At 32.4% G+C, this 14,998-nt stretch overlaps 1 protein-coding gene across 3 annotated transcripts in view; it reads left to right on the top strand.

Annotated features, from left to right (window-relative positions):
* The window catches only part of Tfec (transcription factor EC), a 173,495-nt gene extending 159,076 nt beyond the window's left edge, over nt 1–14,419 (top strand). For all 3 annotated transcript variants that reach the window (XM_048786017.1, XM_015488266.2, XM_048786018.1), the window contains 4 exons: nt 1,745–1,801; nt 5,152–5,227; nt 8,159–8,306; nt 9,193–14,419. In XM_048786017.1, the coding sequence (XP_048641974.1) occupies nt 1,745–1,801; nt 5,152–5,227; nt 8,159–8,306; nt 9,193–9,573 (662 nt within the window). In that variant the 3' untranslated portion in view covers nt 9,574–14,419. The remainder of the gene's footprint in view (nt 1–1,744; nt 1,802–5,151; nt 5,228–8,158; nt 8,307–9,192) is intronic.
* The last annotated feature ends 579 nt before the right edge of the window (nt 14,420–14,998 follow it).

The following is a 14,998-nucleotide window of genomic DNA, read 5'->3' as shown; positions in this document are numbered from 1 at the left end:
GAGAGTAAATTAATCATTTTTACAGTACCTACATTGTAAGTTAATTTAATTCACAGTTTAACTGAATTGATTAATTAGTAGTTGTATGTATGTGTTTATTAATTGTATACACACACACACACACACACCCCACATCCTTCATTTAACATGGATTCATTTTGCTATTGAATAGATGGAATTTATTAACATGGTTGCAAAATGACATATCAAATTAGGGAAATTCTTTTTTGTGATTACAATTGGATATAAGACAAAAGCTTAATTTGTTTTTTTGTGTTTTAACTTATTTTATGGATTTCATGAAAGATTTGCATTTAACTTTCTCAATTGGGGAAAAACCCTAAATTTTCTATAGTTCATTTAAAAACTGTTACAACTCAGAAGAGATAAAGGACAGAGTCAAATTCTTCATGATACATAGACACGGCATAAGGATTGAGAGGTTATTTTCCCAAAGTTATATATCTGGTAAGAAGCAGAAATAGTTTAATGTAAGGATTTCTTGACTTACAAATCCAATGTCAGATTTCTTACAATAATAAATATAAAATGTATTTGAAATTTTTATAACAAGTTTATATATTTAGAGCTCAAAACTGGTCTACAGTAATTTTACGTATTTAATACTAACATTTTAAGTAAATACAAAATGGATGGTCTTAGAGCTTAATAACTCAGGCATGTTTAAGCATTTAAATTATTTAGATTATAATTAATGACCACAGTTTTAAATGATTTAAAAAGAATGTATTACTTTATTACCTATTTTAATATTATAATAATTCTAAGACACTTTCTAATTATCTGCTGTTATATAATAACAAGTTAAATCCCCCAGTTTAGCAGCTTGATGTAAACATTTGTGACCTTATACATTCTATGAGGATTGGGACACCAGAAGAGGCTTAGAAAATTGGAGCTGAATCAGAGTCTATTATGAAGCTATAATCCAGATGTCAGTCAGAGCTCCACAATCTGACCCTTGACTTAGGCTGGAAGAGGCACTGCCAAGGCAGCTCATTCATGGCTCTTACATTTTAATGCTGCTTGTTGACAATTGGTCTTGGTTGATAACTGTGTGAATCTTTCTCTCCATGGGTTGCTTGAGTGTCCTCATGACATGAAAACTAGTAATCCAAGGGGTACAAAAGTAAAAGCTAAAACATGTCTTGGAAGTCACAGTAAACATTTCCACAAAATTCTATTGGTTTCACAGGTCAACCCCATTCTGTACTGGAGAGAAGGCTGATGGCCATGAGCACAATCACATAGCACATGGAGGGTAGGGTCATTTACTGGAAGAAAGTGTGGAGTTCAATATAGATACCAGAGAAATGTAGTTAGTTCCAACACTTGGGATGTACAAAAGCACATTTATTTATGAAGAATTAAGATTGGAATAATTTCTTTTTGAGTTTCAAAATTTGGAAAATAATAGGTAGGAATAGCAGTGATTGAATAGTTTAATATAGTCTGTATGCTGCACCGTTTTCATAATCATCACAGTGATTTTCAGGTAGATATTACGATTGTATTCATTTTACAGTTGAGGTACCTGAGATAAAGAGAAGTCTGATAATCAATCAGATGGCTATTAAATGGAGAGCCAGGAAACAAATCCAGGCTATAAAACCATTTTGGAGGAAGGAGTATTGTTTTTTCATTTAATATTTCTGAATTGTGTTGCCTAGAAAAGTTTTGAGGTATAACCAAGCATTGTTTTAATTATTTTTCTTTTGATCAGAAACTGACACTAGAGCTTTGGCAAAGGAAAGACAAAAAAAGGACAATCACAACCTGAGTGAGTATGTTTTTCTTTCTTTCCAAACAAAATTAGTTCAAAAGGAAGTGCATGGAGATTTAAAGTATATGGTCATTCATTATCACTCCATAAGAACCCAAAGTCAGATGACCAAAATTACACAGTCACAGATGAGCTATTTTGGGAAAGGGGAACCATGTGAACTCTCCAAGAAAAAAGGTGCAGATTTTCACAAAGTGAAACATTCTGAATTCTCTCCTTGATCATTCATTCTTAAGGAGGCTGCCTGTGCCTCAAATGAATACATTTGGTTACATTGGCACTGTGCTGTGACTCATTGGTTCAAAGATTTAAAAAGAGAGAAAATGACTTTAGAAAGTGTAAACCATTTAAATATCAGAAGCACAAGTTCAGGTTCTCATTTTTCTGTGTCAATTTGCTCCTTCCTTCCTAATGATATGTTATCTGAAAGGCATTGCTTATGTGTTAATGCTGAATTCCACCTCTGGGAAAAAAAGAGCTTTTATGCCTTCCTCAGGGTCAATTTGACTCTGATAACGAGTCACATGAGATGGAGAAATACAGGCAAAAGAAGGAGATTAGCAGTAAGGCTGGGCTTTAGAGTGCTTGGTCTTGTCTTAAGTGCTTAACTATCTCAAGTGAGCTTGATCAATCCAGTGTGAAGCCAAATCAAAAACTGAGAAAAAAGCCAAACTGCACAAAAGTAAATAAAACTGTAAAGCCTTACAATGTAATTTCTTTACATGTAATTAGTTGAAATTGATTTTCCACCTATCTATGAGACCTACATCTGTGCATAATGCACTTGCATCCCAAGGTGATGACAGTTAGGTGAGTCTGAGAGGAGGGAGCTAAAATATGGTTACAGCAGTCCTCAGGGAACTGATCTAACTCCCAAAGCCCTCAGTAGGAGAGGGACAAGGCGAGTATGAGTAGGGAGAGCTAATGGCTGTGGAAGAAATGAGTACATTGAGGAACTATGTTTTTTTTTCCTTAATAAACCTGTGAATGATTATTCTCCTTGCTTTTCCCTTTATTTCCTGTATGTCTGCAGCTTATGTGACAGGTTATTTAATATAGAGTATGGTAGTTATCTGGTATGTGCCTTATCAAAGTGTCCTCTGATCTGACTTCTCTTGCTAATTCATCTTGCTTTCAAGGGAAAAATCAACGTTAAAAAATTAATACCATATATGTTAAGTATAATGGATCTAGATCAACTTTTAAAAACTATAAAACTAATGGGGTTGTGGCAAAAGTACAGAGGTCCCATTTACCAGAGTTCTAGATACATAAAAAGTATAAATCAAGCTAAAAAGTGCTAAATTAAATGTGTTTCCTAGAAGATCAGGAGTGATTTTGGAATTTTCAGGTTGTTAAGTCTGGTGTGGGAATGTCAGGGCAGGGCATGCCAGCCTTCAGCTTGAAGCTCACTTCACTTCTTTTCCCACCCTCTATTCCATTATGTGCAGCAAATGGCCTCAAACGTATGTGTATACACCCCACTTTGTACATTCAAGCTCTGTACACACCCCTAAATATTTTGGCCATGTCCTGTATCTGAGGGTCAGTACACAGGTGCCATGTGCCAAGAGGTCAGACCCAGGCTTGGAAGTGGGCCAGGGAAATGGACAGGAAATTTCTGGTGCAAATTAGAAGAACTAGTTTAAAAGGATTCCCTGGGGCTTGTGGATGTCTTGCTTAGTGGGGAGAGGTATAGCCAGGGCAGGAATGAGTGTGTCTTCTAAGTATGTATTGGAGGAGTGGTCTCTTTTGTCTGCATCTGGAGAGAGGATTGAGTGACTATGTCAAAAACGTGAAGAGTGAAACCACAAAGCATAAAATAATTTAGTATTTTCTTAAAACATGACTCTTTTACAAATGAACAGCGTCGAGAAACCAAATATATAATTAGCCATTGAAAAATTGATAATACAATCTAATAAACTAGAGAAGTAGCATATTTAAAATACAAATTTAAAATATAAGGATACTGTATGTGAAAATAGAATTACTAACAAATTCTCACTGTAAAATAAACATGTATTCCTATCAGTTTTACCTTTCTTTATTTTGTCTTCAGTGTTTTTATGTGCTATCATTGCTGGGTTTTGAATCACATGCACAGAAGAAACAGGATTGGTACAAGGGGAAAATAAACTCTTTTAAGGATTAGTTATATTCTAATTTTAGAAAGAAATTCAATGTTCTCGATCTGAAGATTAAATCCATTCATAGTAATTTGCTTCATGGAATAGGTTCACCAAACAATGGATGTTCTTTGATGACTTTCATTATTTCCAGTTGTGATTTTCCTTTTCAGGTGTATATTTTACTTTTCTTTAAGTATTTTACAACATTTTTAAAACATATTTCCTTCTTCTTGGCCTTTTTCTACCTTTGTATACCTGAAAGCTTTAAATATGTCAGCTATTGCAAAAGTATTATATGTAAGTAATTGCTATGGTTTTGATAATAAGAATATAGAGTGACTGCTCACAATCAATATAGGAGACTCATAATATGCCTGGCATTTTTGAAACAGCATAGAAACAAAATTGCCATAAGTAATTATTGAACCCCAAGTTCAATTTCTGGTACCTACCCTCACACCCCCCACGCACACTGGAAAAAGAGCCTATATCAGTAGTTCTCAAATTATGGACCTTCTACTGACTGCATCATTATCACCTGAGGACTCATCAGAAATGGATATCTTGGACTCTATTCCATATCTAGTAAAAGCAGAATCTCTGACTATGGTGTAAAAATCTATTTTAAAATTCCTCTAAGTATGTCTGATGCGTTCCAAAATTTGAAAAAAAATTATCTATGTTATTAAAAACTTTAAATGGAAAATTAATTGATAGTCTAATCAATATACATTTATTTAGCCCTTCCTACATAGGTCAAGTTCTCTAGTGATACAAAAACAAGGAAGACATGACCCCTTCCTCAAGATAGTCTTGGTTAGCTAAGCACACACCAATCATGTGTTACACATTGAAATAGACAGGAAGAATCAAGTTTGGTGCGTGACTTCAAAAGATCACAACCATGATGAACTGACAAAATATGTGCATGTAAAATAACAAAGACATGTATGTGTGTTTGAGTAAATATTATAACAATGGAAAATATTGTTTTAAGACAAAATGATTTTAAAATATTGTAAATCATATATTCAATTCTAATAATGTAACTTAGAATAAGATTCATTTGAATTCTTATTATTGAGAAGTGCAATCTCTTAACTGAATGGCGATGTTTTTGCCACTGTTTTTAAAAGATTATTAAGAAAGTTTACAGCTGACCAAAAGTGAACTGTGTTTTAATGAGAATAATCAATAATATTTCTTCTTTAATAGTTGAAAGAAGAAGAAGGTATAATATTAATTACCGAATCAAGGAGCTTGGCACACTTATTCCAAAGTCTAATGATCCGTGAGTTTAAAATCATTTCTATAATAATGTTATGGTTTCAATGCCCCCCCAAAATGGGTGGGAGGGGATAAGGGAGGACAGAAGCGATGATTAGGAAACTAAGCAGCTTACGCAAAGCTAAGGCTATTGCTGTCCCCCCATTGTAATATATCTAGTCCAGAGTGGTCACTATTAAGCATCTACTCTATTCCCAGAGTTCCCCTTCTGAGCATAGGAAATAAGTTAATTATTTCTCCTCAGTTCATATTAGGTCTCGTAGTATAACAATACTGGCAGTTTTAGTGGTATGAAGAGCTATTTATGATGCTGACTGGGATACTCAGTTTATGGTTATAGCATCTTTTACAACTTAAGATTTATGTGTACCTAATAATGTAATCGTCAGATTCTTCAGAGGTCTCCAATTTGTAGAGACCCCAAAGTAAAAAATGGAGTTGTAAAAACCTGTTGATTGATGGGACCAGGTTTTTTTGGCAAACACACAGAATCAAATACACTGTTTGTGTTTGCAAGTCTCAAGAAATAATTAATCAAAGTGTTGAGTTAGAATTTTGAATGTTTATACAAAAATATAAAAACATGCTTTCCAGAGTTAATAATGATTTGAAAATGACCTCCGCAAAAGCTGGCATTTTTCCAGATTTGATGATGTTTGATAAAGTGGTATTTGTGAGAGTTGAATACACTCTTTCCCTAAATCCAAATTTCCTAATTAACATGGATAATTTAATAATGTGTGAAGTGCATGCCTAAGATAACAGTAAATTGTACATTTCCATATTTTTGCCTGGTGGCAACCCCTACCACAATTTATACATTGGTGTTTCCTGATTTGACCCTAATATCTTTCAAGTTTGACACCCTCCAAAAAATGTATTTTCTTAAAAAAACTATTTTACAGAAACTGAAAGACCAATATCAACATTCTCTCTTTAGTCCTGTCTTTATGGAGGTTTATTGTTTATAGAGTACTATAGTAAAATTTTTATTTTCTGATGTTTATAGAGTACTATAGTAAATTTTTTATTTTCTGATGCTTGAAATCTTGGAGAGACAGGCAAAAATCCCTTTTACATGCAAAAACAACTTTAAAATTTTAAAGAAAGATGTATCTTACATTCAAATGGCTTTAGATAGAGTGAATGTTTGAAAACTTAATAAATGACATCAGGTACAAATTGAAGAAGGGCTCATTAGGTGTTCCAATCACTAGTCTGAAGGTTCAATTTCAGGTCTAACTAAACAATACTTTAAATTTCAAAGTTGGTTAGCATTATATTTTTCATCTTATTCCTCTTATTCCTCCTCCTTTAATTTTGTCTTCCCATGAGAAGAAATGAAACAAAACTAAGAATCCATAAGACTTCTGCCATTGCTTGGGGTTTTGGTTCATGAGACTGCTATGTTTCTCAGTTAGATACTTTCTCAGTACAATGCTGAAAGTAACCTGTCTTCACATCCATCCCATCACAAGATAAATCCCTGTGAGTAGAAAGTCCCAATAGCTATAGTAGAATGTCCCCCTAGAAATCTGATGCAGCATTTCCAAGCTTGAGACACAATAGTTTGTTGTATTTCACAGAAGATGATTCTCACCTGATGACAGAAAAATGGAACTTCCATTAGTTCATTACTGCTAATGACATTGTCCCTTAATCTAGACTCCCAATGAGACACCTTCTGATCAGATCTGTTATAAACTGTATTTTCCCACTTTTGACTCTTAATAAATACATATTAAGATCAATATAATTCACATAGATCACATAAACCAAAAATAGGGGCATTTAAACAAAAACATGTGTAGGAAAATATAAAACTTCTTTACATGCTTACTTTATGCTCTATTCAAAACATCTCATGCCTCTAATTTGAAAAATTGTCAAGGTTTTTTAGCCATTTTGATTGATGTTTATCAATTAATTCATTCTTATTTGCAATAAATTCTTATTTGTAATTACAATTAGTATCTATTCTAATACAGAATTGCATTTATGGACATATGCTTTCAGACAATAAAATGAGTATAATGTCCTATAATTTTATACCTAAAATTTCTCCTATATTAAAAATAAGTTTTAATAAAATATTTTCTATGCAATAGCAGTATTGTTTAACTACATTTACTCATCTTAAATTTATTTTAAAATAGCTATCTGTATCCAGCATTTTTTTTTCAAAAAAAAGCTTGATACTGTTTGGGCAGAAAAGTTGGCCAAACAGTTTTAGAAAGTTTGCCTTATTGCATTGTGATGTTGCTAAACTCAGATGTGTTTCACAATCCCTGAGGATCACATTCAGGGGAGATTTTGTTTATTTTTCTTAAAAACACAAGCATCCTTATTAGGAAGTAGGTTAAAAGATTGGTACATTTGAGGGGCTGGGGTTGTGGCTCAGCAGTAGAACACTTGCCTTACCTGTATGAGGCACTGGGTTCGATCCACAGCACCACATAAAAATAAATAAACAAAATAAAGGTATTGTGTCCATTTACAACAATTTTTTTTAAAAAGATTGGTACGTTTGAAATGATCTTTAAAAATTTAGGCTTAAGTCGTCAGTAATGTACATTTCCTAGTTCATTAATGCAGAAATACTGCACATAGATTTTAATCTCAGAGTTAATAATAAAAGCAATTTTCACTAAAAATATAAAAACTGTAATGGTAGAATCATGATATTGCATTTAGCTCTCCCACAAAAAGTCACTTTATTACTTTCTTTTGACACTTATTTTCATTCTGGGATTAATTTTACTATATAAGGGCTTCTTAACTATTCTATTAAAATTTCTATTCAGAAGCAATAATATCTAAGAGTGAATAATAGTCATGTAAATCATTATTTCATATTAATGTAAAAGATTTTGTAAGTTCTTATGAATTCTGCTGACATGCACAATTGTGAAAAGGTTATCTCTCCGTTCTACAGTGATATGCGCTGGAACAAAGGAACCATCCTAAAAGCATCAGTGGAGTACATCAAGTGGCTACAAAAAGAACAACAAAGAGCCCGGGAGTTAGAACACAGACAGAAGAAATTAGAGCAGGCTAACAGGCGACTTCTACTCCGAATTCAGGTTTTTATAAAAATGATGCCATGCGCTGTGCAGCTAACACATGACTCACTTGTCATCGGTTTTATTCATTGGTGTCATTTATTCTTTTTTCTTATTAACAGTTATTTTTCCTTCTGAAAGATCATTTTATTGCCTTTTAGAAGTTCATGAACTGGTTTCTTTCGATTAGGTTTTGATTAGAAATCCAGGATCAAGATGACCTAAAATATGCATACAATGAATGACAATGACTAATCACAAAACACAGAAAATAGAGCTCATTTCATAACTACACAATGTTATTTCACAAAAAAAAATCAAGTAGAACATTTGTTTCTCTAGATAATATTAGATACTAAATTCTTCCCTCTCCCTTGCATTCTTTTAGTAACATGGCAGTATCATTGCCTTAGGGCATATCATACGTACCAGCTTATATTATCAGTTTATGTCAACTGTTCATGTGACCCCCAAATACCCAAATAGGGGCTTTCATAATTCTCTCTCTTTAATGTGAGTATGCTTGTAGCCAGGTAAAGCATTTACTTTGTGTCCATGCAATGGCCCTGAATTATGGTGAGAAATTAATCAGAAAGAACAAATAGAAGATTTGCTACTATTTCCAAATGGCTATATTGTAGTCTGAACCACTATGGGACCATAATATGACATGAATTCCTTTAGAGAACAACGAGAGCAGCTTTTTTAAAAAATCTGAGTAATTTTCCAGGGTTATTTTTCAGGTATCAGAAATGCCACACATTCCTTTATTTCAGGAAAATACATGTAACTGTATTACTCTTTGCTTTGAAAGCTTGTAAATATTTTTGTTTTGTTTCTAGTTTATTTGCTAGCATTATGCCCACTTTCAAAGGCATTTTTAAATGAGTTTTGTTTGAAATTGCAGGAACTAGAAATACAAGCTCGAGCTCATGGTCTGCCAACCCTGACTTCACTTGGCACTGTTGATTTAGGTGCCCACGTCACCAAACAGCAGACCCATCCTGAGCAGAATTCAGTAGACTATTCCCAACAACTGACTCTGTCTCAGGGGCCAAGCCCTGAGCTCTGTGATCAAGCTCTGGCCTTCTCTGATCCTTTGTCACACTTCACAGACTTATCATTTAGCGCTGCTTTGAAAGAGGAACAAAGATTGGATGACATGCTACTGAACAACACAATATCCCCGTTTGGAACAGACCCTCTGCTATCTGCTGCTTCACCTGCAGTTTCCAAAGCAAGCAGTAGGAGAAGTAGCTTTAGCTCAGAGGATGGTGATGAGTTTTAAGAAATAAACAAGCTCAATCCATCACCTGGGAAGCAAGTCTGTGCTGGAGCTATGCAGTTGTGTTCTGTGTATTGCTTTGGCTTAATTTTCCTGACAGGAGTATGTTGCCCGTGAAAAGCTGATTAGAAGCAACAGAAGAATTCACAGGAAGTAAAGACATGCTGTTGAAGAATTATTTAGGACTAAATATTTTCTTCTTTCTTTAAAGAGGCTACTTAAGTTTTCCTGGAAAGAGGCACATCGTAAGAAATAGCTCTGTGCTGATGGGTAGTATTGGGACTAACAGCCTGTGAAATATACAAACTGACTGAAATGTACAAAACTTCTCTCAGATGTTCACTTCCTTGCTAGTCACATATCAAAGCATCAGTTTCTAAGAATGAAGATCAACAAGTCCTGTGGTCATTATTTTTTTCTATGTTGTCTAAAGTTCAAACCTTATAGGGAAAATAAGTATAAAATAGACTATCTGTCACTTATAACCCCAAAGTGACTATAATAAATATGAGAATTTTCCATAATAAACTATAGAAAATTTACAAAAACATGGGTTACCAAAATGAGACCCTTGTTTCCTGGTTAGTTCAATTACATGAATTCTAAAAGCATTCTTGCATATTTATGTCTCCATGGTCTGTTCATAAAAATGAACCAGTTGAATAATTTCCTCCAGAACATGGTCTGGAATTTTATCCGTTCACCCAGACACCCATACAAATGCACACAATACCAAGTAGTACGTATTCTTTTATTTTCATTCATTTTTCTGATTATCTAATTAGGATTACAAATCACATTTCAAATTGTTTTCTTCTTTAAGAGAGTTTAAATAATCAATTTCAGTATATAAAATATAAAAGGTCCCCCTATTAGGAAATTGTGTGAGGTATCTAACATTTATCAACATGTCCAATGTTGGATATAGATTAATGGTTGATACAGTTTTGTTCTAAATTGAACAAATATTGAAAATTTTACTGGTACATAGGGAAATATGAAATCCTATGGTAGAATGATTATCTCATGCTTAGTTCACAACAATAGCTCCTATTTTGAAGAATTAAAATAATTTTAATTGATGTGGAAAAATAAGTATTAATTTCTCAGAACAGTCATTAAAAGCAGGTAGCTTATAAAGGGATTCTTGGAATTGCAGTAGGTCCTGGGAAAATATTAAACAAATGAAGAAGATGATGTTACTACTGGGTGGGAAGATTAATAAAACTAAATGAAAGGCAACAAAAAAGGATAGAAAACATCTAGAATAAAAATCTAAGCATAAGCTGTAATATAGAGACATTTAATACAATGAAAATGAATGACAATGTCTAGGGAAGCCATGGAATTTGACTTCTCTTTAAAGGCATAAGTCAGTGAAAGAGAGGTGGTATATAGACATAATATCAACCAAATAATAAAAATAAGGATTATATTGTGGAGGTACTTTCATGAGACATTCATTAAGGGATCTGGTCATTCTATTAACCTTCAGTTGGAGAGTTCTGGAAAAAGAAATTGGCAACAGGTTGTGGGGGTCCTTGAAAATGAGAATAAAATGATAATGTAGCAATGGAAGTTTTTAGTAGGAGTGAGCAACCAAAAATTAAAATATATATTGCTAATCTTACTAAGACATAATCTATCAAGAATATTAAACTTTGAAATAAATTTTTGAAAGGGTCTTATTTTTTCACCTGGAAATATGTCATCACAAAATTTGAGATTTTAACACTGATATACATGGGGAAATATGAAATCCTATGGTAGAATGATTACCTCATGCTTAGTTCACAACAATAGCTCCTATTTTGAAGAATTAAAATAATTTTAATTGATGTGGAAAAATAAGTATTAATTCCTCAGAACAGTCATTAAAAGTAGGTAGCTTAGTTTATAGAAACTGTTCCTTGTGAAAGAGAACAATTAGATGGTTTCTCCATAAATTTTGAAGAGGATATTGAATATGTAGAGCTATATAACAAAGTCTACTTTATTATCTGAGTTGATAATTCATTCAACTTTGCAAATTATAGAGAAATTATAGCTTTGGAATCAATGGAAAGCACACCATTGTAGGGAAGTTGGTTTTTGTTCTTCTACTCACAGTTCTCCTTTCTTCATATTCTAAGATGGCTTGACCTGATGATGCTGTTATGACATCAGTTTCCATTCTTTTGAAGTTCTACTTGTCCTTGACCCTATGTCTCATATCTGGGCTGACATAAGGACTTGGCACAGGATAGTAGAGCCTGTTGACAAGAGATCTGAAGATGGGACTAATATTTGCTGCTCTATTCTAAATATGAGATATCAGGGAATTATAAAATGGGTAATGGATTTTTAAAGTCAAGGTGAAGAGTGTTACTGTGCCTGTCAATGGAAATAGGCTAAAAATTAATTATACAGTAGTTTTAAAATTTTCATGATATGAATCCCTTCAGAATCTAGTGGAAGATGTATACCATCTCCCCAGAGAAAATGTAGATCTGTATATTGTCAATATAGGACAATAAATTGCATGCTTCAGAAGGTTTTAGGAACCTCCTGAATGTCTTCTTGAATCCCAGATAAAAAATTTCTGCATCATTTCTATAGCTACTTAACTATATATGAAGAGACAGGTGTGTAGTTATTGTCGTACATAATGAGAGAGCAGGGAACACTACTTATCTTAATATTATTATTCCAGTTGTAATGCTATTGAAGCTGCATAATATGGTAAATTTGTACCAAATACTAGATTATTTGCTAATTAATTGGTTCATTTATAAAGTAGTCCAATTTCATATATCCCCTCCCTACTCAACAAATTATACTTGCCATATGTTACATATTTGTGGAGCTGTACTCTGTCATTATTAGATACTGTACACATCCAATCATAACATTTGGAAATGATGAATATACATTTCAAAGTAAAAATAATGAGAATTCAAAAGCAAATAATTTGAGTATCTAAGAATCAAGAGAGACTCTTAGGAAAACTGATAAATATCTAGAATACTTTTGCAGTAATGAGACTTCTCATAACAGCAAAAGAGGCAAATTGTTTATCAAGCAATTTGTTCATAAAAATATCACTTTATCACAGGACTCTTAATAATTAACCAGGCCTTGTTCATTCAAAGGATTAATGCATAATTGTAATTCAGATTTTCTTATTTAGGTAAGATAATATTAAATAATTTTATTATCTTTCGCTATATTTTCAAAATAATGTCCAGCCAAATCTTTTTTCTATTTATGATAAAATGTTGGATACCTTTTAGTGTATTCTCATTATGCAGCTTTTTCTAATCCCCAAATATCTTGGGGATTTCCTGTCAGTAGATATATCTGTTTATAATTTTTTTCATTTAGTTTTTTATCTTGAACTTTTCTATATGAATTTTAGGACATATATACCAACAATATTTCCTCAGTTTTCATTCATATCAGTGACTATAGCTTTCTTAATATAGGTTAAAAAAGTTTGAGAATAATAAATAGTGAGATGAGCTAATAACATTGAGAAGTAGCTCCCCTCCTTTTAAAAATCTGTTTTCCCCACTCACATAACTGTATATAAAACACCTAATAGCTCTTATTTTAAAGAAATATACACAAATAATTTTCTTGGTTTAGTGTGCTCATTTATCTCATTATCAAAGAAGTTAAATTTCAAAAATTTAAAGAAGATATATTTTTCTTCTATTTGGATTGACTGAGTCATATTGGAATTTTCTTGTGCTTCAAGGTATCAGTAACATACTTTTGTTTTTCTGGCACTGTGGGATTTAAATACATAAATGTCTCAACTAAAATTTCCAATAGATTTTTAATCAACACCAAACATTCATATCTTGGTGAATGTAATTAATAATAATCTATTACATATATCAAAATAGAAGACAGGAATTTGAATAAATTCTTTAACATTTTCTATAATGCTGGTATTTACTGATCTTTTGATATCTATTATATGGATAAAACTGGAATCAATTAATCCGTTCACTGTGTAATCAGCATTAGATTAATCACCTGAGTTTCTTGAAAACACCTGAAGTGTTGAATTTTGGTTCCATATTGATAATGGCTTGCCTGGTATGTGCTACATGGATCACGACCTTTGCCCCTCCAGTAATCTGAATGTCAATAAGTAGAAGAAGCCAATTTGAGTTTCTATACACTGTGTGTAAAGGGATTTCATTATATTTATTTAATAAATACTAAAATCATTGGGTGTGCTGATGATCTAATGTGTCATATGACCCTCCTGCCATTATTATTCATGAAACAAGTTAAAGGGGGAAAACAAATTAAGCTTTTGTCTTATATCAATTCTACACATAGTATTTTAGTTCTTATAAGATTTTTAATTCGATAACAAGGAAACTATTCAAAAATTGGGAAAGAAAATCAGACTTCCTTAAAGTTGTCTGGGCCACGCATTTCCCTGTGAGCTTCATAGATAATTTCAGTGTATAAGAGTCTCAGAAAACATTTTGATTTTAAAAAGCCTCTTCCACTATCACACCAATTTGAGGATAAAATACTGCTACCTACAGCTTTATACATAAAAGGGAACTTTTTATCTTCTTGTAAGGGATTTGTATGTGTATTGTTATATGATCAAATGATTTCTGTTGTTTTCTGCTGATAAAATCCTCTGTAAAATGTCTTTTTTTCTTACATTATACAACAGGATTAAAGAATAAAATTAAAGACTTTGTGTTTGCATCACTACCTCTCCTATTCCTTCACTACCTTTTTATTTCAAAATTCTGTTTTTTTCCAGAGAAATAAATTTTGTTTGTATTATTTAAAGTATGTTGTTGTACATAACAAATAAAATGTACAAAACAAAGGGTAGACTGTTATTCTTCTGAAAGAATTATAAAATCAGTAAGTTACACATTGCATTTTCCTTTAAAATATAACTTACTAAAGTTTAAAAGCAAAGTAAGTTCAAGAATCTTGTCTAGCAGCATAGCAGTTGCTTATGCCATGCTAGTCTAAAATTAATTCAGCTATTTAATCTTAATAATAACAATGTAGTTAAAAATATTTGACTTTAATAGCATTTTATATATATGAATAGCTGAAGTAACATTCCTATAATTTTAATCTAACATTGGTTAGATCAGGAAAACAATGTTAATGTAATAAGACTGTAGACTTTGTAATTATTGCTATTTTTCATTTTTAATAACAAAGTAATATGTCTTATTTTCTAAGAAAATGAAGAACATTGGTGTATTTTAATACATACATGAATCTTTGTACAAGTACTTTTAAAATGCACCAATATTTTCTTTGCACATATTAAATGAAAGACTATAATTATTAAAGGTTTTAATATACTTTTTGTTCTGCCTCCATATATAGACTGCACTGGAAAATAGAATGTGGGTTAATCACTAAAAAGGATAGTTAACAGCCAAGA

This window comes from Marmota marmota, unplaced genomic scaffold (assembly GCF_001458135.2).
Source record: "Marmota marmota marmota unplaced genomic scaffold, marMar, whole genome shotgun sequence".
NCBI classification, from domain to species: Eukaryota; Metazoa; Chordata; class Mammalia; order Rodentia; family Sciuridae; genus Marmota; species Marmota marmota.
This window is presented reverse-complemented; position numbering and strand designations above follow the sequence as displayed.